The 24,281-nt window shown below is 45.9% G+C and overlaps 1 protein-coding gene across 1 annotated transcript in view; it reads right to left on the bottom strand.

Moving 5' to 3' along the window:
* Positions 1–24,281, bottom strand: part of ANTXR1 (ANTXR cell adhesion molecule 1) — a 131,715-nt gene that overhangs the window by 65,626 nt on the left and 41,808 nt on the right. The window contains exons 9-12 of the mRNA XM_035118587.2: positions 23,690–23,750; positions 19,890–19,988; positions 2,864–2,933; positions 1,918–1,996 (exon numbers count right to left, since the gene is read on the bottom strand). Of these exons, the coding sequence (XP_034974478.2) occupies positions 1,918–1,996; positions 2,864–2,933; positions 19,890–19,988; positions 23,690–23,750 (309 nt within the window). The remainder of the gene's footprint in view (positions 1–1,917; positions 1,997–2,863; positions 2,934–19,889; positions 19,989–23,689; positions 23,751–24,281) is intronic.

The raw sequence follows: 24,281 nt of genomic DNA, 5'->3' as shown, positions 1-24,281 counted from the left end.
TTGTACCACCTTGTTTTTGCAAGCACTGCAAAAAGTGACATGCATGGCAGCTTTGGAAACCAACATACATTAATCATGTCAAGGATCCTGGTGACTCCAGGCTATTTTGCTGCTTGTGTTCTTAAGAGGAGGATGACGACACACCCACACAGACACCAATTTTCTTTAATCCCCACACATCGGCGTATGGGGACTGCAGCTCCCTAGGCTGCCCACAAATGTATTATATAACTTAGCTTCTTGTTTTGAGAATCCACATGACAAAACTCACCAGTTTTGTCTGAGAGATTCAGAAAGGGACAAGGAATGAGCTTTGCCTGTACAAAAACCTCTGGGAGCAATCACTTGGGCGAAACACCCAATAATTTCAAGGGAAGTTCTGCTTGGTAACTGCTCGACCACATCGGCTTGCCAACCATCCAGAGTTGGCTCGGATTGTGCAGGATACTTGATTTCTTGGCCAGCATCTAAGACGATTTCCAGCCAAAATGTGTAATGTATAGGATGATGATTGTACAGATGGGACCAAAGGAGGATGGGAAGATGGCTGGCCAGTGGGGAGGAAGGGCAGGGAGGGAGACAAGCATGATTCTTTTCTTACCAGCAATGTCTGATGCCAAGGAAGGTCAACAGGAGGTGGAGCCAAAGCCAATGGCAATCAGAGGCAACTAATTCCAGGTTTGTCCCCATCGACCCCTTCTCTGCTGAGAACTATGAGAGCAACTGAGAGTATCATAGAATACTGGAATTGTAGAGCTGGAAGCCCCCCCCCAAGGTCATCTAGGCCAATCCCCCTGCAGTGCAGGAACCACAGTTAAATAATCTCTGACAGGTGGCCATCCAACCTCTGCTTAGAAACCTCCAATGAAGGAGTGCCCACCACCTTCTGAGGGAGTCCGTTTCACTATTGAACAGCTCTTATGCTCAAAAAGTTATTCCTAATGTTTAGATGGAATCTCATTTCTTGTAATTTGAAGACAGAGGCTAACAGGCAAGGCTGCCCCCTAGGCGGGCTGTAAGAAGGCATACAGATGGGGCTGGCTGAGAGCAGGCAGAACTTGGTGAGGTAGTGCCCTAATAATAGTGATGATGATGATGATGATGATGATGACAGTATCATCTTCTTGTTATTGTTGTTACGTTCCTCCTAGGAGCTCAAGGTGGCATACATGGTTCTCCCTCCTCCCGTTTTACCCTCACAACAACCCTGAGAGGTAGGCTCTGCTGAGAGATGGCGACTGTCACCCAGGAAGATTCACGCCTTAGTCTGGTCTCCAAGGCGATTGCCCAGTACTCTAACCACTACACCACGCTGCCTCTCGGACCAGTCTTGATTCTCCTCAACACTCCTCGCCTCCCCAGATAAGCCTTGCTGCAGATATCCTCTAGCGCATCTAGTCCAGTGACCGAGAGCTCACTGAAGCTGGGGCTTACAGAATCATAGGATGGTAGAGTTGGAAGGGACCCTAAGGGTCATCTAGTCCAACCCCCTGCAGTGCAAGAATGACAGCTAAAGTGGCTGTTTCGAGGGAGGGGGTTCCCAAAAGGAACCAGCTGAAGCTGCCAGACCAACCCTTCCCTAAACTGCTCTGCAAATTAGCAGCACACTCCTATGCACAGAAGACCCATCAAATTCAACTGGTCTTACTCCCAAGAAAGTGTGTCTAGGACTTCAGCCTAGAAGAATTATATTACATAAGCAGGACCAAATGTCACTGAACAATGAAAACATCAAAAGGCAATCTTGCCAGATTTCAGCCATTATAATCTCTCCCCTTGCATTTCATACCTGTGTCTAAGACATGCAGTCCAGGCAGCCCACATTCCCACTCAAGTCAACAGTAGCCAAAGCAGAGCCATTGCTCTCGATGCTCCCTTAGCGATACCCAAGGATGGATTTCTAAGCTGGTCACTTACACAGTGTGTGCTGGATATGATGACAGAGCTCGAGATGAAGCTGAGCCCATCGTTCATGCTGACCTGGAGAGCAGCTTCCCTAGAAAGAGGGAGGGAGGGCAAGAGTCATTACCCAAACCGGGCACAGACTTACAATCCCCCTAGCCTAGCTCATGAAAAATATGATGTTGTGGGTTTGGAGGGGAGTCAGTCTGGATGATGCCATGAGTCCCTTCCAACTCTTGAAATCCTGTCTCTGTGGGAGCGGGCGGCGTGAGAGCAACTTTTGGCTGTCTAGTTAAGCACCATGACTTAAAGAAGTGGCTCTGTGCCCTAGAGCACATGGGTGGGTCTTGCCCCCACCCCCCAGCTGTGCAAACTCAAGCACCATTGCCAAGAACGTGCCACTGGATACAATGTCGCTTGCTTGCCCATCACTTGGGAACTGAGGAAAGACTCGCCCCATCTGCCTGGATTCTTCCCAAGAATGAGCACATTTATTTGCAGATAGACATTACAAAAAACCAACAACAGTGAGAGTTTCCAGTTCAGTCTCATCACAAGGAAGCAGATTCAGTTAAAGTTTTCGACCCAGAAACTTCCTATCACTTGAGGAGTACAAAGCAGGGGGTCTTGGCTCTACTCTTGCCAAAGACAACTGCGAAGAAGTAAAGGGGGTGGGGGCAGCTGTGCCGAGAGAGATGCCCTGCCGACGTGGAGCTGCAGGTCTGCTTTGGGTAGCCCAGTTAGCCTAATTTCAGCATGAATGGCACCAACTTCAGCCGAAGGTGCAGAAGGAATCCTAACAAGCCCACAAAATAAAAGGTTTTATTAAAAAGGGAAGGAGGCAGTCATAGAAAAAAGAAAACCTTACCCCTAAATCAATCTCAAGGTTTCTAATGAAAACATGCATAACGGAAGAAAGACAGAAAGAGGTAGAAGCCGTCCCACATTCTAACAAACCTACATGCCAACTTCTCGCAGCACAGGTGCAGGGCAGAGCAGGTAGGTGTCCTCCACCTTGAATGGTTTCTCATCTGAAAAGAGAAGCAGAGAAGGCAGTCTGAGTGCATGGGAGTTGCGCAGAACAAAGTTCGCAGGCGGCAATTTAAAGTGGTGGCGACTGGATTTGTTTTACCAAAGAACATGCTTACAGTGCTCTTCACCAGTGGGGGTTGGTTTTTTTTGGGGGGGGGGGCAGTTCACAGCAAACTGAAATAGCCATAATCTCACCCCACCCCACCCCACGTTTGTATCCCCAGTTATATACCCATTTCCACCCAAACCTGGGTCCTCCTGTGCTATACAGCACAGCAAGCAAAATCCTCAATAAGATATGGAAAACAAGGGTAGACAGCTCTGCTTAGGCTCACATGCAAACCTCACATACAAGGCAGTAGACAAATATACCTGTATACATAATAAAACCACAGCTGATGTTTCCAAATAAATGCAATTTTCAAAAAATCCTATACAATTAAGAACAGCAGCACTGGGGGGGACACTGGGGGGACCTATTGGGAGTGAACATGGACCACTGGTACCAAACTGTATGGGAAACAGCCCTACTAGAAAAACTAACCGACGAACTGAAACTAGCACAGGGACAAAAGATGATGCCTTCAGCCCGGTGTGGCTCCCCTTCATTACATACGCAGCTCAACAAGACAACAAGCTAACACACACACACACACACACACACCGACAGAATACAAATTGATATGGCTAATTTGACCCAACATCCCCCTTCCCCTCCACACACAAACAAAACCCACTGCAGCCAACTGAATGCAAGCTGCCATGCTCTGGGCTCTCCAGCCTCTCACGCCACCAACAAAAGCAAGCATACAAGCAAGCAAAGAACCTACCCACCATACACTGGAGACAAAACTCTGCACATACAGTATGCAAAAGAATGAAAGATCATTATCCCATCTTCTGTCTCTCTCCCCCGCCCCGTCTCCCCCCAACCTCACAATGTCTATGGCAGCAGCATCTCACACTGAATGTAACTGACTTGCAAATAGGACTCTGTGAACTGAAAACAGAGACGGTACAGGTACCTTTGTTATCCATGAAAATCTTTCAATAATTTTTAAAGTCCTATTTCTATGGAAGGATATCTCATCATGGATGGCAACGGTATTGAAAAAAGTTTGTTTCCCAATGGTTTCAATTCATAGAGAAATGGGCAATAAATCAAGTCTCAAAAGATAAGCAAGACCAAAAAAGGAAATGAATTACTACGAGACACTGTAATTTAGAGGAAATACCGCTTAACAGAACGTGGAGCAGATAGTTGTTCGCATTGACCAATGGTTTTAAATAATCATTTAAATAATAACTTATATTTCTATATATTTTATAAATAAATAAGTAATTCCACCAGCAGATGGAGATTCAGAAGTCCCTCATTTGTAATTTTTGCTAATCTTTCTCCGTTTCTGCTTTCTTTGTTTTTTCCCCTTTCTCTTTTTCTCTCTTTTTCTCGATTTCCCCTTTCTCTTGCTTTGCATCTTACATGGCTGCAATCTTATTGTATGATAGGAAAACCTCAATAAAAATCTTATTGGGGGGGGGGGAGGAAGAGAAAGATCAGAAAAGCGCAGAAATAAACTGCCAAGCCCTGAAGTTTGCATTACATGTGTCCTGTCCTCCACTCCAGATGAGGGTTGGGCTGCCTCATCCTGAGGAACAGAAACATAAGAACATAAGAAAAACTTACTGGATCAGGCCAATGCATCCTGTTCTCACAGTAGCTAACCACAGACCTTCCAAGTGTCCCAATTTCTCAGGGACAGTGCTTTACAGAAGTGGTCCAAGTTTCTGATTTGATCCTGGAATGTCCCGCTTTTCCTTAGGATGTCCCTATTTTCACTGGAGAAATGTGGGAGGGTATGGAGTTATCTGCCCCCACCCCCCGTGCCAACAGAAGGCATCCCTGTATAGTGATATTTTTTAAAAAAAATATGTTTAAATGTTTTATTATGTTTTTATATACGGTATGTTGGAAGCTGCCCAGAGTGGCTGGGGCAACCCAGTCATATGTATAAATAGCAAAATTATTATTATGGACTAGGACGTCCCTATTTCATCGGAGAAACGTTGGAGGGTATATGTCCATAGGAAGTCTGAAAGCAGAACCTGTGGGTTCCAGCAACTAGTAGCCATTGATAGCCCTCTCCTCCATTAATTCATCTGATCTTCTTTTTAAGCCATCAGTGTTGGTGTAAGGTTACCAGATTTTTTTCAATGAATCCAGGGACACTTTGATTAATTAATACACGTTCGGGACGTTGATGCTGCAGCGATGGCGGTGGCAGAGGGCTGGCAGCTGCCTTGACCTCAACCGCCATGTTTCCCCTTCCTCCGAGGCTTCTATCTCCTTTCTCCATGAGCCTGGGCAGCCCACGAGTTGTTGGCTGTTCAGTGGTGGTGGTGGGGAAGCGGTGCGCGGTGAGTCAGGCATGGAAGGTGGAGAAGGAGGGCCGAGAGCAGCGGCGGCGGCGAGGCTCGGGCAGCGCGATGCCTCCCTTCCCGTCGGAGCAGCCCCAATCCCATTCCTACGTGCGTGCAAGCAGGAGGGGACGGCGATCCCTCAGCTGGGAAAGGGGGCTTCCCGTTGCCCAACTGAGAGATCCCTGCCCCTTCCTGCTTGCATGCAAGCTCTGATCGGCAGCGTGAAGCCTCCCTTCACAGCTGAGTTGCTGGGGTCAGGGAAGGTGGAGGCAGCCCGGAAGCTGCATCTTAGAGCCCCTGCACCACCATCAGATGGGGACTTCCGAGCAGCTCCTGAAGCCAGCCAGAGTCAACTTTTCCGGGCTACTGAGACTCCTGCTGCTGCATTTCCTGGGGACATTAGATGAAATCCAGGGACTTTCCGGGGATGGAATTTGTCCGGGGACTTATTCGCAAATCCGGGGAGTGTCCCCAGGAAACAGAGACGTCCGGTAACCCTATGTTGGTGGACATCTCTGCCTCCTGCAGGAGAGAGTTCCATAGTTTAACTATACCCTGCATGAAGGAGGACTTCCTTTTATCTGCCAGGAATCTTCCAACATTCAGCTTCATTGGATGTCCACGAATTCCAGTGTTATGAGGAATTCACTTTCTTCATGCTATGCATAAGTTTAGAAACATCTATCATTTCACCTCTTACTCGCCTTTTCTCTAAACATGGCTTCCATTTTGAAAAGGTCCCTCGGAGAGAACCAGCATTGCACAGTGGTTAGAGTGTCGGACTAAGACCTGGGAGACCAGGACTCAAACCCTGACCTGGCCAGTTTGGTTGAGTCGGCATTGGTCAGTTTTGACCATTTTACAGCAAAATCCAACTGCTGCAGAAAAACATCAGCTAGGTTGTGGAACCATCTTCAGCTGAGCTGAAAGGATCATAGCATCTTTTTAACCTTTTGGCCTTGACAATCTTATGTGATTATTTTAGACAATTCCAAAGAACAGCCTTAATCCCACTTTAGCCCCAAAGCCTGCTTTTCATTTCCTCTTGAGTTGGGCCGACACACGGTCTTTTCTTTGAGTTACTCAACATGATTATGCAGGAACCCAAAGCATCTTGTAGTAAACAGTGTTGGCGACTAACTGCAAGGAGACCAGCTGGGCTGGAGTCTGGATGAGCCTGGCATTTCTGCTCCCAGGCATAACAAGGTTGACCCATTATTCCCAGTTTGTTCCCAGTCACCTCAGGAAAATCCCTCAGAGAGATATAACGTCTCACAACACTCATTTTGGTTTTCTTTGCTCCGAATATTTCCCCCATTACTTTTATCAATGTCAACAGTACTCAACACAACCTTGCAAGTTGTTGTTGTTTAGTCGTTTAGTCGTGTCCAACTCTTCGTGACCCCATGGACCATAGCACGCCAGGCACTCCTGTCTTCCACTGCCTCCCGCAGTTTGGTCAAACTCATGTTGGTAGCTTCGAGAACACTGTCCAACCATCTCATCCTCTGTCGTCCCCTTCTCCTTGTGCCCTCCATCTTTCCCAACATCAAGGTCTTTTCCAAGGATTCTTCTCTTCTCATGAGGTGGCCAAAGTATTGGAGCCTCAGCTTCACGATCTGTCCTTCCAGTGAGCACTCAGGGCTGATTTCCTTCAGAATGGATAGGTTTGATCTTCTTGCAGTCCATGGGACTCTCAAGAGTCTCCTCCAGCACCATAATTCAAAAGCATCAATTCTTCGGCGATCAGTCTTCTTTATGGTCCAGCTCTCACTTCCATACATCACTACTGGGAAAACCATAGCTTTAACTATACGGACCTTTGTAGGCAAGGTGATGTCTCTGCTTTTTAAGATGCTGTCTAGGTTTGTCATTGCTTTTCTCCCAAGAAGCAAGTTACTAGTCCACAACGTGGGGGTTTTGTTTTGTTTTTTATACCTAGTCCACCAGCCCAGCCCAGTTATGTTAGAAACTTCTGGCATAAAAGGGACTACTGTAAGACATCTCTTCTTGTTCACCTGGAGAAACTTTTCACTCACTTTATTCTTAAGAGTCACTCGGCCACAGTAGTATCGTGACTACAGGGTCGGACTAGAACCTGGGAGGGTAGTTTTCAAATCCTCACTCAGCCACGAAGCTCATGAGGTGACCTTGGGACCCAGTCAGTGCCTCTCAGCCTAGCCTACCTCACAGGATTGTTGTGGGGATTAAATGCACAACCATTACCCCCTTCTCATTCAGTCCCCACAACCACCCCTTGAAGTAGTTTAGGCTGAGAGAAGCAATGACTTGCCCAAGTGAGCTTCATGTCCGAGGGGGGATTCGAACTCTGGTCTTGCAGGGCCTTGCTGACACTCTAACCACTACCAGATCCTCTAAGTCAGTGGTCCTCAACCTTGGGCCTCCAGATGTTTTTGGCCTACAACTCCCATGATCCCTAGCTAGCAGGACCAGTGGTCAGGGATCATGGGAATTGTAGTCTCAAAACATCTGGAGGCCCAAGGTTGAGGACCACTGCTCTAAGTGTCCCTATCAAGGGACATCCCTGATTTAGAGAAACCATCCTGGTTTCTGATTTGATCCTGGAATATCCCATTTTTCCTTAGGATGTCCCTTATTTTCATTGGAGAAATGTTGGGGGGTATGGAGTTATACCCCCCGCCCCCCGGTTCCAACGGAAGGCATCCCTGTATAGCGAATTTGGGGGAAACAAAAAGATGGCGCCGAGGTAAGACGCTCTTATCGGAGCTCAAAGAAATCTTTTAACTAAATGCCTTTGTTGCTGGCTCTCCTCCTTCTTTTGGATTTTATTTCCTTTCACTACTTCGTTGTGCTTTTGAACATCTTATCTTATCCACCTCGGTGCCGGGACTTAATGAAGTTAATGAAGTTTTAACGAAGGCTCTCAGACATTCCCTCCCGGGCATTAAGGCACTCCCTCCCAGTTTCTCGTTGACTCCTCGTGACAAACTTATTCCGAGGATCTTTAAGGACTTCTAATGGGCTTTTAACCCCAAAAACTACAAATTCATAAAACCACAAATTTCTCCCACCACCTCTAACTTCGTGGACCCCCAAACATCTCAGTTGTTTTAGCAAACTGAGAAGGGGGGGGGGATACTTCAAAGGAGTGCTCTAATTGGACCCGGTTTTAAACTCCTCGCAGCAGGCCAGCCAGGACTGAATGAGAACTGAATGAGATTGCTACCTAAGAACTTTATCACTTTATCACTCTATTTAGAAGTCTGATCTCATTGATTTAAGAAGAATCTAGCAATGAGAAGAGCCAAAAGACTCAGGTGTCCTGATACGGAAACTGACGCAGAGCCCTCTGGTTTCAAACAGAGTAATCTAGATAATTACCTGCTACCTCAAAAACAGCACATATCTCCTCCCAAAACCTTCCTCAACCCTTTACATGGAAAGACAGTTGAAGAGATATCCCTAGGAATAAATGAGGACAAGGCTACTACTCCCATAATCGAGGCACAAGTACTAATTGATAGAAAGGTGGAGCTGCTGGAGGAATGCTGCCTATTGACTGCTCAAACAGTTCAAAAAATCTTTGAACAATTACAAAACATCTCCAAGAAGCTGGATAACCCAGATGAAAGGAGGCAACTCACTCCCTTTTTGCCATCCTTAACAAGCCCTGGAGATAAACAGAACAAATACAAATTTATACCTCTAAACCAGCCAAAAACCAGAGGAAGCCCCCCTCACTCAGTCAACCTGATACTGAGGCCATGTGAGATTGTTCTCCACATTTTTCCATATAGAGGGCCCCTACCTTACTGGGAGTCATCCTTCTGGGCCAGACATCATCTAAATCTGCTCCTAGGCCTTGAGGGTGGAAGCATTGACTTAAAAGCAGTCAAGAGGCTCACTAACGATGGATATTCCAAAAAAGTACTACTAAGATTTGGTAGTCATAGAATTCCAACCAAAATCTTAAGGGAAAAGGCTCATTTAGCCCAGAAAGGAATTATTCCGCATCGACACTTTGAAGATATATCACTCAGACCATTGATTGCATCTAAAAGACAGAACAAGATGAACAAGGCCATTCCACCAGAAGCCGACATCTGCCCTACTCCTGTGGAAGAACCCAGTAGATGGGAGAAACCACAGCCAGCTACCCGGGAAATCACGCAAGAAAAATCCAAGCTCCCAAACCATGTGACTGTAGCATCAAATAACAGCCTCGCCCTCGACACAATAGACTGGACAGTCCCAGAAGAAGAAGATCTGCTGAGTAACTTTATCAAGCTACCAGATAAAGAACAAATAAACATACTCAGTAAATTGATGAAACTACAGGCCAGATTGACCGAAATACACCAACAAGGTCAACAAAATGCAGGAGAAACAATACACAATCAAACTTTACATTTACCAGCCTTCTCCCCAAAATGCATAGTCAAAAAGAGAGCTACTAATGGAACTTTTAAATGTATAGATGCAGAGCTTCAAATCCAGCCTCCTTTAGAATATGAAATGGCAAGGAAAAACTCCAGTAACGAGACCACAAATTCCTGGCTGAGATATCAAATACTAGCTCCAAACGAAATAGGTACCCCTTATTTAAGTACCACAAAGGACTCTAACATTGTCGAACAAAAGACGACCTCCAACAGACCTGACACACTGAGCTCAACATCAAATGAGGCCAAAGAAATGGAAGTAGAGACTGAAAACAGTCCTACTGTCCATAACAGTCCGCCAACCACAGAAATTTCTCAGGAACAAGGAACAGTTAAGGAAGAAAATCAAGAAAGGGAGGAAATTTTAATTTCCCGCACTTTAAAAAAGAATCTAGAAGATCCACCAATATGTTCCCCACCGAAAGCAGCGACAAATGGCTGTATCTGCACAAGACAAAATCTCTCGCTGGACTCAATAACAGAACTAGAATGACTAAATGCCGTCAACCAGCCACCAACTCAAAAACGGATCCTACGCTTGCTGTCCTGGAATATTGCAGGGTGGGGAAACAAAGACGGAGACCCAGACCTAATGAACTTCTTTAAAGATTTTGAATTAATACTTCTACAAGAAACATGGTCAACTAGAGATATTAAAATCAATGGATTCACCTCCTATACGAAACCCGCATTGAAAACAAACACGAAGGGCCGGCCGAAAGCAGGGTTCTGCTGTATGATCAAAGACAACTTAGGGTTTGAAATCAAGCAGCTAGAAAAATGCTTACCACTTGCACAAGCTCTACTTTTAACCCAAAAAGACGATACTTTGCTACTTGTAAATGTCTATATCCCCCCAACCAAAAACAATAGCAGCAGTGAAAATTGGTCACAACTAACCTTTTATATAGAAAATTTGACCGATAAATACCCAAATGCCTCACTGATAATAGCAGGTGATTTTAATGCCAGAGTGGGAACCAACAATGAACAACTATGTAGCAAACTAAATTGGAATACTGATAATGATATCGCACATGCCCTGAAAATACGACGATTCTCCAGAGATAGGGTTGTAAACAATGAAGGCTTACACCTACTTGAATTATGTAACAACTTTAATTTGCAGATTGTGAACGGTTCAACAAAAGGCGATAGAAGCGGGGAGTTTACATACTTCTCCCCCCGAGGATGCAGTGTCATCGATTATATTCTTGTCCCTTATAATATTATAAATACGATCATGGACCTCAAAATTGGAACGCGTACTGAAAGTGACCATCAGCCATTATCGTTGTCTATTAACTTAAAGGATGAAACCAAAATAACCAAGTACAATATCATAGAACCTTCTCAATACAAACAAATGACCCAATTAAAATGGTCCCAGGAAATGAGTGCAGCAGTGGGGCAAAAACTTACAGCCAACCTGAGAAAACAAGTATTATCCAACTTAAAGACCACTAATTCCCACAGTGATATTCCGAAAATTTATAATGAAATCTTCCAAATGTTCGTAGAGCTTAGTACTCCACCTAAGGTTTGGGTACTTAAACATAGCACTAGCCCTTGGTTTGATGATGAATGTTTCCAGCTAAAAAGAAAACTGCGCCAAACATTTAAAAATAATCGCAGTAAACTAGAGCCCTCTTATCTTGATGAAAAAAGAAAATATCATTACATTCTGGCCGAAAAGAAACAGAAATATGCAACCCAAAAATGGCTACAATTATTCGACTCAATTCAGAGTAAAAACAACAAAGCGTTCTGGAACCTAGTGTACGGAGGACTGAAAGCCGAAAATCAACTAACTCTTCCACCAATTGCAGAATCCAAATGGTCCCAATACTTTACATCTGTATTTAACAATCTACACAGTGAACTTAAAGGAAATGAGACCACTAAAAATAAAATCAATAAACTCCAGGAGTGGCCAAGGGTAGAAGAAGAGGAAATTAGAGAGATAGTTAAAAATTTCAAATCGGGGAAATCTCCTGGGCCAGACGGTCTACCGATAGAATTATTCAAGACCTATATAGATTGGTGGGCAGAACCCTTAGCTCAATTGTTTACTCTCATAGATAAATATGGGATCATACCTGAGATATGGTTAAGATCAATAATTATCCCAATCTTTAAAAATGGCGACTCAAAAGAACCAAGGAATTATAGACCGATAAGCCTATTATCAGTGATAGGGAAAATCTACGCTAAGCACCTTTTATCTAAACTCCTTACCTGGATGAAAAATCTAAATTTACCAGGGAAAGAACAAATAGGTTTCTCTAAAGGTTGCTCTACTTTAGACCACTGCCTTATACTTATGCATTTGGTTGAGAAATACAGATCCCAAAGGCAATCTAAGATATATGCTGCTTTTGTAGACTTTCGTGGTGCCTTCGACTCAATTGACCGCCCAAAGCTGTGGAGGAAACTCGCAGAATTAAAAATTGACCAGCGCTTATTGATTCTAATACAAAATCTATACTCTTCCAATACCAGTCAGGTCAAACTTAACACCAAAGGTCACCTTTCATCAGACATCCCAAACTCGAAAGGGGTAAAACAAGGGTGTATTCTTGCCCCCTTTCTATTTAATTTATTTTTATCAGACTTGCCAGATCACCTCCAAAAAATAGAATCACATGCCCCTAAACTTAATCAGAACCCAGTTCCTCTCTTATTATACGCAGACGATGCTGTCCTACTATCATTAACGAGCTTGGGTCTGAAACGTCTTATATCTTCTCTGATCCTTTACTGCGAATGTAACAAACTCTCTATAAATTATGAGAAGACAAAAATTTTGGTCTTCTCGAATGGTTGGAAATTAGAGAAATGGAAAATAAGAGGGCAAGAAATCCAACAAGTGAAAATCTATAGGTATCTGGGAATCTTATTCCAGAGCAATTTAGGGTGGGCAAATCATCGCACAAATGCCATAAAACAGGCAAAGTGCACCTCATCAGCAGTTGCCCGTTTTTATTATCAGAAAGGTAATCAATTTATTCCTGCGGCCAATCAGATATTTCAAACAAAAGTGCAATCCCAGATATTCTATGGAATCCCGCTATGGGTCCAAGCATATAACAGTGATTTAAAAAAGATTCACTCCAGCTTTCTGAGACGTATTCTTGGACTCCCAACTGTGATCAAATATGAAACAATGTGTGCAGAAATAGGCATACACACAATGGAATATTGGGCCTGGACCACCTCAATAAAATACTGGTTACGCTGCCATTTTCGCTGCCCCCCATCAAGTCTGCTCGCTGATTTGCTCAAAGACTCCTATAAATCAAGATGGTATCAGTACCTTGAAAAAAAGATTGAATCTTTAGGCATCGAGCTGGAGCCCCTGTACAATTCTAACGAGCAATACATTTTCCATAATATCCTAACTAGACTAAAGGATGTCGAGAGACAAAATATTATGGCAGCTGTAAACAAAATTTGCTCCCCCATATTCTATGATTTAAGTATCTTAGATAGCAGAGCCAATTACGTCACTAAGTTAATAATCCCAGCCCAACGTAGGGCTTTTATGCTGGCCCGTTTGAATGTTTTTCCCTCGGCATTTGTCAGGGGAAGATACCAAAACATTCCTAGAAACAAAAGATTCTGCAGATGTTCTATGAATGTCCCGGACACTGTAGAGCATATTCTCTTTCATTGCCCATTGTACAGTACGCTCCGTCAACGTGTGCTGTCCCCTCTTTTGGGTGGTCTGGAACCCCAGCAAGGTGAAAGTGTGGGATTCTGCCTATCTGACATTGACCAAAGGGTAACGGCGGGGGTAGCCGAGTTTTTGGTAGCAGTCCTCCAAGGAGCAGGTTAACTAGGAAAACCACTGATTCTGTATGTATATATATATATATATATATATATATATATATGTATGTAGCCAACTGCTGCCTTTTTATATATATTTCAAGGCTTTTATATGTTATTTTCTCTTTTATGGTTTTATTTGCATAATGCCTAATAAAGGTTTGATAAGTAAGTAAGTAAGTATAGCGAATTTTGTTTTTTATTATTTAATGTTTTATGTTTTTATATATGTTGGGATCTGACCAGAGTGGCTGGGGCAACCCAATAAGATGGGTAGGGTACAAATAGTAAAATTATCATTATGGAATGGGACGTCCCTATTTTCATTGGAGAAATGTCGGAGGGTATGCACTACACCACGCTGTCTTTGTAAGATGTAGCTGAATATCACCCCAAGGTGATATTAGCTTAGTTCAGCCTCCCCCAGCCTAAAAGTCCAGATGTTTTGGACCACTGCATCCCATCAGCCCCAGTATCCTACGGCACCACAGCCTGGAGCTGGTGGAAGTTGTAGTCCAAAACATCTGGAGGGGACCAGGTTGGGGTCCCTTAGCCAGCCTCTTTCATCCATGCCATGATTCAAGGTCTTGTGCTTCCACTTCCTGAGAAGGTTTCGTAAGGTTCCCTTTGCCTTCCCCACAATAAATCTGCTCATCCTTTGTAGTCTGACATCCCCAAGGGAATGCAAGTTTAGCTGGCAAGTGGGGAGGGCTCATTTTTTGCTTGATCATCCGTTGCTGCTTCATCACCAATACAGACAGCTTTCTCCTTCGGCTGTTCCCCTCCTCCCCTCTGCAGCACAAACAAAAACTGGTGTCCATCATTCCATCTGGCTGCTCCCTGGAAAGCCTTCTTGCGAAACAAAAATCACGATGCATTCGAAACTGGGATACCAAATTTGAAAAAGTAATTAGATGAGCCTCGCCAAAGAGTAATTGCCCCAAATCTGGATCTTGACACCGAGGGAATTCTCCTTTTCTACCTGTATTTTGTCCTTGCCACTAACACCAAACAGATGCCCGTGGGAAACTTGCAAGGAGGATTTGAGAACAAGAGCACTCTCTCCTCCTGTGGCTTCCAGCAACGAGTATTTGGGACCATTACTGCTTCCTGCGATGGAGGCAGATCATGCCTAGTAGCTGTGGACAGACTCCATGAATGCTCATGGGAAGCCTGCAAGCTGGATATGAGTTCAACACCACTCTGCCCACCTGCAGTTCCCAACAACTGGTATTTAATGACATAAAGCCTCTGACAATGGAGGCAGAACATACCGTTGTCATCATAGCTAGCTGCCCTCGATAGCCCTCTCCTCCAGGAAATTGTCTAATCCTCTTTTAAAGGGATGGCCAATTTGGTGGCCATCACTGCCCCCAGTGAGTTCTGGTGTTATGAGGGGGAATTATGCCATGCATTAATTTTATAAACTTCTATAGTGTCACCTCTAACTCGCCTTTTTCACTCAGCTAAAAAGTCCCAAACTCTGCAACCTTTCTTCATAGGGGAGTTTCCCCAGCCCCTTGATCATCTCGGTTGCCCTTTTCTGAATCTTTTCCAACTGCACAATATCCTTCTGGAGGTGAGCGACCCCAACTGTACACAGTATTCCAAATGTGGTCGTACCATAGATTTGTAAAATGGCATTGTGATATCAGCAGTTTTCAATCCCTTTCCTAGGGATTCCTATCATGGCATTCATCTTTTCGAAGCTGTTGCATACTGGGCCAAACTCCTCATGATATGCACTACGATCCTAAGATCTCATCTCCGGGCAGTTACCACCAATTCAGACCCCATTAACATATATGTGACATTCTGATGATTATTATTTTTGCCCCAACATGCCCCACTTTGCATTTGCTTACAGTGAATCACATTTGCCATTTTACTTCCCATTCCCTCAGTTTGGAGAGATCCTTTTGGAGCTCTTCGAAATCCCTTTTTGTTTTAAGCACCCTGAATAATTCGGTAACAGCGAACCTGGCTACCCGTCAGGGACTGCACCGAGGAGGAGGAGGAAGACGACGGCGACAGTATAGATTTACAACAGGGGTTTGAGGGAGGTCACAGCTCAGAGGCAAATGAGGGGGAAAGCTGGGAAATAATGGGAAAGCCAGAATAACACCCAGCATTAGAAAGCTTTCCAGACCCTCCATCTCCCAGAACCCAGTGAGCCTTAAAAGTAGGAGAGCAAAGAGCTCAAAGGCAGAGGGCACGTAGCAGCACCCGTAGAAGAGACGGTGAAAATGACAACGTGGGCGACACAGGGTGGGGGTGAGGTTTCACTCGGGACAACACTATTATCCAAGAGACTGGGTTCTATAGCCTCGCTCTGTAAAGACTGAAATAAAAAAGGACAGTAAGAAACTTTTCCTTGGCTTTATACTTCCTGGGCAATCAGCCGGGAGCCACTGAAAGTATCCTGACACTACCTAACTGTTCACCCCTAATTCTTGATCATTTTTATTTACTATTGGAGAGAACCCGAAGTGTGGCTGGTTTTATGTGTCACACTGTAGTCAATTTAGGGATCATGCACTTTGAATTTTTACATATCATCTGCTTCCTTGCCAGTGGATCTTCAGTCATGCAACCCTTGGAAATCTTCACACCATCCAGAAATGTTGCTTATTCTGGCACAGATGTTTTTCCAACTCTCGCTATGGTGGCAGCACAGAATATTTCCTCCAACAAAAGAGCCCCTTTAAAAAAAACTTTAAAAAAAACAGCCCGAAGTTTATTTTGTGGGGAAGTCAGAATGCAGTCGGAGAGACAACGCTGGATTCTCCAAGCCAGAAAAATCGCCTGCTCAGGAGCCCAGCAAATGGGAAAGAAGTGTTTTGCTCATGCTGTAATGAAAACCAGGCCGGAATCGTGCTATTATTTCCCCTGCTTTGCATCGAAGCATTCGGAGAGCCAAAGCAACTTACGACAGCCTTGGGTTGTGAGTGGGTGGAGGGACAAGGAGCTGGAGGCAAATGAATAATATAGGTGGTTATGTCACAGGGTCAGCTGTTGTATAGACAGTGAAAAAGGCTGGGGCAAAAAAAATATATCATTCTCTCTAATGGACCGTTCTGTCGTGCTTAAGCTTTTTAAATTGACACCAGATGCTTAATCTTCAACTTGATATAAAATTCCACGTGGAAGAAAGAAGGTGGATCTACTTTTATCCAGCCACCCCCACCCCTTTCTCTCTCTTTCACTCTCTCTCTCTCACACACACACCTGGATTTGTAAATGTTACAAAGCAGGCTCTCTCCCTTACCAAGAACTTCATAGAATCACATAGTTGGTTGGGAGTCAGAAGGGACACCAGGCACCTTCTAGTCCAATGCCTGCAGTGAAGAAATCACAGCTCAAAAATCCCTGACAGGCGGCCACTCAATCCGTCTTTAAAAACCTCCCGTGAAGGTGAGCCCACCACCTTCCGACATAGTCTGCTCTGCTGCTGAACAGCTCATACCACCAGAAAGTTCTCCCTCATGTTGCGTCGGAATCTGCTTTCTTGTCTTTTGACTCCACTGGTTGGGGTCCTCCCCTCTGGAGCGACAGAAAACAAGCTTTGCTCCATCTTCCATGGGACAGCCCTTCAGGTATTTGAAGAACGCTATCATGTGACCCCCGGTCTTCTCTTCTGCACCCAACTCCCTCAACCTTTCCTCATAACGACCCTGTTTCATCTTGGTCACCCCTCCTCTGAGCATCTCGGTCCAGTATACCTGAAGGAGCGTCTCCACCTCCATCATTCTGCCCGGACACTGAGGTCCAGCACCGAGGGCCTTCTGGCGGTTCCCTCGTTGCGAGAAGCCAAGTTGCAGGGAACTAGGCAGAGGGCCTTCTCGGTGGTGGCGCCTACTCTGTGGAACGCCCTCCCAACAGATGTCAAAAGGGAAAACAAATACCAGACTTTTAGAAGACATCTGAAGGCAGCCCTGTTCAGGGAGGCTTTTAATGTTTAACAGATTATTGTGTTTTATTCTTCTGTTGGAAACCGCCCAGAGTGGCTGGGGAGACCCGGCCAGATGGGCGGGGTATAAATAATAAATTATTATTATTATTATCTTCCAGGTGGTCAATTTCCTTCTTGAACTGGGCTGAAGACTCCAGGCAGGGTCTGACCAAGGCAGAATTGAGTGGTAACGATGACTTCCTTTGCTCTGGATTCCCTATGTGGACGAACGCTGTGGCTTTTAGAAAACCTCCCCATCGCTCTCCCACTGGTCTAACTGAAGCAGGAATGGCTTGCTGGCTTTGCCTGATCTGCCTCTGGCTCCACGAGAAGCTTCACCAAACGAAGCACCAAGAGCAGCATGGTGTGACCTACATACGGCTCCCATCAGGTCCTAATTGATTCAGCTCAGCTTTTAAAGCAGCCAAGAGTTTCATCACTGCTTCAAGAATGCAGGAATGGAGAGGGAGTTCCAAGTTTAAGACTTGAAGGCAGCTCTGTGTCGAACTGTACTAATTTACACTAGGGAAAGGACTCCATCCAACATCTTCACAAAGCAGACACGGACATTTTTCTGGAAGGAATCTAAGGAGTTTACGCTGCCTTTCCCTACTGTAAAAATATGTGGCTCTAGATTTAGCTCAGTGGTTCCCAAACTATTTTCACCCTACCCCCCAGTTCCATAAATTCATCCCCACTGCCCCCTACCCTATAAAAAGCATCACTGTATTCAGAATAGCAGTCTGCATGACTCACTAAGGAAGATAATAACCCCCCCACCAAGAATTCAAAACACCAACAATTAATTGCATATCTATTCAAAATGCACTGAAAACGATTAAGTTCAACAGAACTGGTGAACTTGATCCAGTTCAAAGTCTCTAATAGTCCTTTACACCTCCAGTTCCCCCTCCTGCCCCCACTCGCTTCTTAGCGCCATCCAGGGAACTCCCACCCCTTCCCAGGGGACAAGACTGCCCAATTTGGGAACCACGGATTTAGACCTAGATTCCTTTTGTTGTAAATTCACAATATTATATTTTATATTCAAGGCATGTGATCTCCTGACCTGGCTGTTCTGAGTCCGACCCCAAAACCAGAACTTTCTCATTTACTTGCCAGAAAAAGCTTCTACATAACATGGGGAATCTGAAGTTTCTTCGAAATGCATAAGATCAGTCTCTGGTTACCCCGAGAGCTTAAAGGTAAAGGGACCCCTGACCATTAGGTCCAGTCGTGACCGACTCTCAGGTTGCAGCGCTCATCTCGCGTTATTGGCCGAGGGAGCCGGCGTATAGCTTCCAGGTCATGTGGCCAGCATGACAAAGCTGCTTCTGGCGAACCAGAGCAGCACGCGGAAACGCCATTTACCTTCCCGCTGTAGCGGTACCTATTTATCTACTTGCACTTTGATGTGCTTTCGAACTGCTAGGTGGGCAGGAGCTGGGACCAAGCAACAGGAGCTCACCCCGTTGCAGGGATTCGAACTGCCGACCTTCTGATCAGCAAGCCCTAGACTCTGTGGTTTAACCCACAGCGCCACTTGGGTCCCTCATTTGCTTATTAATTGCATTCATATCCCGCCTTTTCCTGTAAAGAGCTTAAAGGTGGCATTCATGGTTCTACTCTTCCTCCTCCTTTAATCCCCGCAACAACCCTGTGAGGTAGGTTAGGTCCAAACCAACACGGCGAGGTGAATGACTGGCCCAAGGTCACCCAGTGAGCTTCACGGCCGACGACCTTCTGATCAGCAAGCCCTAGGCTCTGTGGTTTAACCCACAGCAACTCAAAGCAACTCGCGTGATAAAACATGACACGAATGAATCCAGTATAAAACCCCAGCCTAACAGCTCAGAGCCTTTTCCCTAGAAGGCAGCAAGTGAGGCAGGCCAACCCAGGAGGCTGATTTTGAGTGCTGTGGAGGGGCTCCAGACTGTTAGCTATTTAATTTATTGTTGCCATGGAAAAGGAGAGGTGCTTGTGGGGTTTCCTGCCTCGGATGCCAAAATTACTTGGGAGATGGAAAGCAGGGTAGCATCTACATCTCTGCCTCAGGGGGCCAGATACCTGAGACTCATTTACACCTCAAATGCCCCCCTGCTGCCCCCTAGGGAATCCCACAGCTCTCCAGGGGTGTCACCGCTAACACCATCCCTGCCTCTCCCGGAGATGGACAACATCTGCTATGCTCTTGACCAGGAGCTCTCCTGCTTTCTGCAAGGGTTTCCCAAAGCGAAGGGGCAAACATCACGGAGGTGGGCAGCGAGCCAAGCCCAGAAACATTAGCCAACTGAGCACGCCGACAGAGAGGAGAGCGAGCTACTCACTGAGCGTGACCGTCTCGTTGATCCTGAAGCTGCAGAGGACGCGGTCGACATTGCGAGCGTGGCGAAAGCCGTTTCCCGTCACGACCACTTGGAACGACTCTGGAAAGACAGGGAATTGCTGGTTCTTCTCCCCACATCTAATAAAGGCACCACATTTTTTCTCTTTTTTTGAAAAACTTTTTTTAGAATTTTTTTTTTAATATAAAATGCAGCAATACAAAATATACTTTCCATCACAACTCAAGTGAAAGAAGATTCAAATCAACCTTATAGAACTAAAAATACTTGGAACCCCCCCCCAAACCAACATCTAATATACAGTATATTCCGGCATATAAGACGACTGGGCGTATAAGACGACCCCTAACTTTTCCAGTTAAATTATAGAGTTTGGGATATACTCGCTGTATAAGAAATATGACCCGGCGTATAAGACGACCCCCGACTTTTGAGAAGATTTTCCTGGGTTAAAAAGTAGTCTTATACGCAGGAATATACAGTATTACTAAGGAGAAAAAGAAAAAGCATCCACCATACATCTCCAGGCCTCCGTCTTCCAAAAGAAACTGACCCTGTAAAAGGGTTCTTGGGGAGAGTTTGCAAAGGACAGGCAGACTCAAAAGTTGGGCAAATCCCACACAGGACAGGATCAGTGGCAACTCCAACAGGAACACTACACAGCCTTCTAGGACCAGGTGCCAAACTTTCATAGAATTGCAGAGTTGGAAGGGACCCCAAGGGCCATCTAGTCCAACCCCCTGCAATGCAGGAATCTTGCCCACGGCTGTCCCTGGCTGGGCTCAAACCACCGGCCTTCTGGTTAACAGCCAGACGCACTGATACCATTGTGCCACTGCTATCAGGTGTTGCTAAGCTACAACTGCCATCGCCCCATATCACTGCCCAGGCAAGCTGATGGGAGCTGGGGTCCAACCACATCTGGAAGGTGCCGGTTTATATTAAAAGGAAAAAGCCTAAGACACATTCAAGGAACAGTCATGGCCGTTAGTATGTGCAAGGGTGCTTGTAAACTAAAACAAACAGGCGGCGGGGAGAGCGAACTGTTATCGCTTCAAGCTCCTCTGCAGGAAAAGCGACCCTGGTTTCTGCTGAATCAACTGTTTCGCTGGCTCTTAGCGTGGATGCCGCCCACTCACTGCCTCTCCCAGCGCACGCCTCCAGGGGGGCTTGCAAAGCACACAAGTCAACTCAGGAATCTGGGCTGTGCTCCAAGCCACAATTTCTTTCATCCCAAAAGGATCAGCTGCACACCAGGCCAGGCCAATCCACCCCTGCAGGCTGGTGAGCTCATCGGGGGAAGAGGCAACACAGCAGAAAGGTGGAAGGTAAGCACCAGCCTTGGGAGAGGAAAAAAAAAATCCTTGCCATTGGCTATGTCTGTCTGTACAAGTTTCTCAGAAGGTGGTGGGTGCTGCTTGGGGTAGAGCCGCAGGGCCATCTTCAGCATATCCGGCACTGTGGTGTAAAGATCCCTCGGTCCAGTATACCTGAAGGAGCATCTCCACCCCCATTGTTTTGCCCGGACACTGAGGTCCAGCACTGAGGGCCTTCTGGCGGTTCTCTCGTTGCGAGAAGCCAAGTTGCAGGGAACTAGGCAGAGGGCCTTCTCGGTGGTGGCGCCTGCCCTGTGGAATGCCCTCCCATCAGATGTCAAAGAGAAAGACAACTACCAGACTTTTAGAAGACATCTGAAGGCAGCCCTGTTTAGGGAGGCTTTTAATGTTTAATCCATTATTGTATTTTATTTTTCTGTTCGAAGCCGCCCAGAGTGGCTTGGGAAACCCAGCCAGATGGGCGGGGTATAAATAATAAATTATTATTATTATTATCCCTCTGGTGGCGCCCCCGGAAACTCCAAAACAAGGGAGGGGACAGTGGAAAATGTCCTCTGCCTCCCCCACCGCCCCGATCCCCAGCGTGGCGGCAGCGATCAAGCAGGAAAACGTGCTGGTGGCCATGCTTTCCGACGTCGAGGCGCCCGGGGAGGCTGCACGCTGCCTTTCGCCAGGAAGCACGAGGAGGACAACGACTGGGAGCTGGGCCGTCTGTAGCAGATGCAGAGGCTTGGGAGGGAAGCTGCGCACAGCTTCCTTCCTAAGCCTCTGCGGGGATCGCTCTCCTCCTGCAGAGGCTTGGGAAGGAAGCTGCATGTTTGCCAGCCATATAGTTGGCGGGGCGCAGCTGGCGGGCGTGCAGGGAAAGGGAGGCTGCAGGCAAAGCTGTGCAGCTCCCCCACTCGCTAGGGTGCCCCTGAGAGGCCAGCACCTTGGCACAACGAGCCACTTACAGCAATGGGAAAGACGGCTCTGGGTAGAGGAGGAGGAAAGCTGCAAGGCCTTAAAGCAGGACCCTTTTAGTCAGGGTCCGTGCATCAGGTGATCAGTGCCAGCCAATCACCTCAAAGCAATCACTGGCGGAAGCACCTTGAATCCAAGCAACTACCTCCAGAATCCTTGGCTGAACGAGGAGGTTCCAAATGCTCCCAGAAGCGATCAGCCAACTGACACTAACAGTGGCTCTGGGCTCTGGGTGTAGCTCACTGTGTAGAGACCTGGAGCAGGGCCTTCTCTGCAGTGGCACACCCCAGCTGTGGAGGAACTCCCTTGCTGGGGAGCAACCCCTTGGGCAGATGCATGATTTGCTTATTTATTTGAAGTATTTACAGTACAATCACATATTATGCACAATGAACTTGAACAATTTCAACTACCGCAGATGAAAGCCAGCTGGTTGAAACTGCACAAAAAGTTTAAAAGTACTTAAGGTTAAAGGTACTTTTTATCCTTCAATAAATAATTTTATTTTATTTTTTTAAAAAGTGGAGAACAGCAAAGCTCCTTTTGTGCTGGGTTTTCCCAGCACGGAAACAGCTTTGAAGCTCTCCCAGGCTCTGGGATGCTCTCACATGAGCTCTGGGAACTTGGACTGTGCCACAAGTTCTCACGAGAGCATACCAGTGCCAGTTCAAGAGCAAGGCAAGGCCCATTCGGCATGCCAGCTCCAGAAGGCAAGAATAATTGTGCTGGGCCAGTTCCAATGAGGTTTGTTTGGCTATATTTATTTTTGCACCATCGCCAGAACGTAACCTTCGTGTAAGTTGCAATTGTACTGCATAGCACCTTTCAGGCAGATCTCACAAAGGAGATCACATAAAAGGTAATCACACAAACAAACACCCAAACTGACAAAGATTTTAAAGGAGTAACATCCTTGGGCCTCTTCGCTTGCCTACGTTCTCAAAGGGAAAAGTCACAACAAGGCGATTTGCCCTGCCAATACTCACACAGAAAATCTCCTGCTAAAAATCAGTTTTCTGTGGCAAGATCGCATCCCTGATGAAACGCTTCATCTCCTAGGCTTTGCCAAGTTGCGCATCTAAACTATCCTTTCCTCATGTGCCTGTCCAGGAGATTCTCTGCAAAACACCACAAAGCCCTTTATCTTGCCAAACGTGGGCTAAGACTCTTGCATGAGAAAGACAGCTGACAAACAGCTATTCTTAAACCTTACAGACAATAGCTGAGATTTCACAGCCCTTCTGGCCTAAACGAAAAGATTGAAATACATTCCTAATACAAATCCCATCAAGATCACTCCATAGCAGCAGACATAAAACAAATGGAATTTTCTAGCATTCCCAGCCAAGCTCTGTCTGGAAAATTTCCCAAGGAGAGCCAAAAGATGGGCGACTCCGGCATCTGCCTTCCCTCAGGGAACGACGAGAAAGAAACACAGTTATGTGTAGCAACGAATGCTGGAAGAATCAGCTTTAAACTCACCTCCTGCACATATACTAGAAGGTTCCGCAGCCAAGATTTCAATGCATGATTTCTTCAAAATCTAGAAGGCATAGGAGAAAAAAAGAAATAAATAAAATTGCAGCAACATCTCAGTAACCTTCAGATACAGGTCATTTTGTGTTGCCCTTTTATAGCTTTCCCCGACCTGGTGCCCTTCAGATGCTTGGACTACAAATCCCATTTATTCCAGAACATCTGGAGAGCACCCGGTTTAGGAACGCTGCTCTGGTAACACAATAAAATGATACTGGGGCTAAGGAAACAGCACCCCTAGAAATGTTTTATTACATATAGTCAACAGTGGCCCATCTAGTCCAGCCTCCTGTTCTCACAGTGGCCAAAATGATGCCTCTGGGAAACCCACAGGTAGGATTCAAGCACAAGAGCCCTCTCCCCTCGTGTGGTTCCTAGCAACTGCTATTCAGAAGCACTGCTGTCTCCAACTGGGGAGGCAGAGCAGAGCCATCCTAGCTAGGAGCCATCGATAGCCCTCTCTTCTATGAACTTGTCCAATCCTCTTTTAAAGCCATTCAGGTTGTGCCCATCACTGCCTCCTGTTGGAACAAGTGTC

Source organism: Zootoca vivipara, chromosome 6 (assembly GCF_963506605.1).
Source record: "Zootoca vivipara chromosome 6, rZooViv1.1, whole genome shotgun sequence".
NCBI lineage: Eukaryota > Metazoa > Chordata > Lepidosauria > Squamata > Lacertidae > Zootoca > Zootoca vivipara.
The sequence above is the reverse complement of the archived record's forward strand: the minus strand, read 5'-3'. Positions and strand labels throughout refer to the sequence as shown.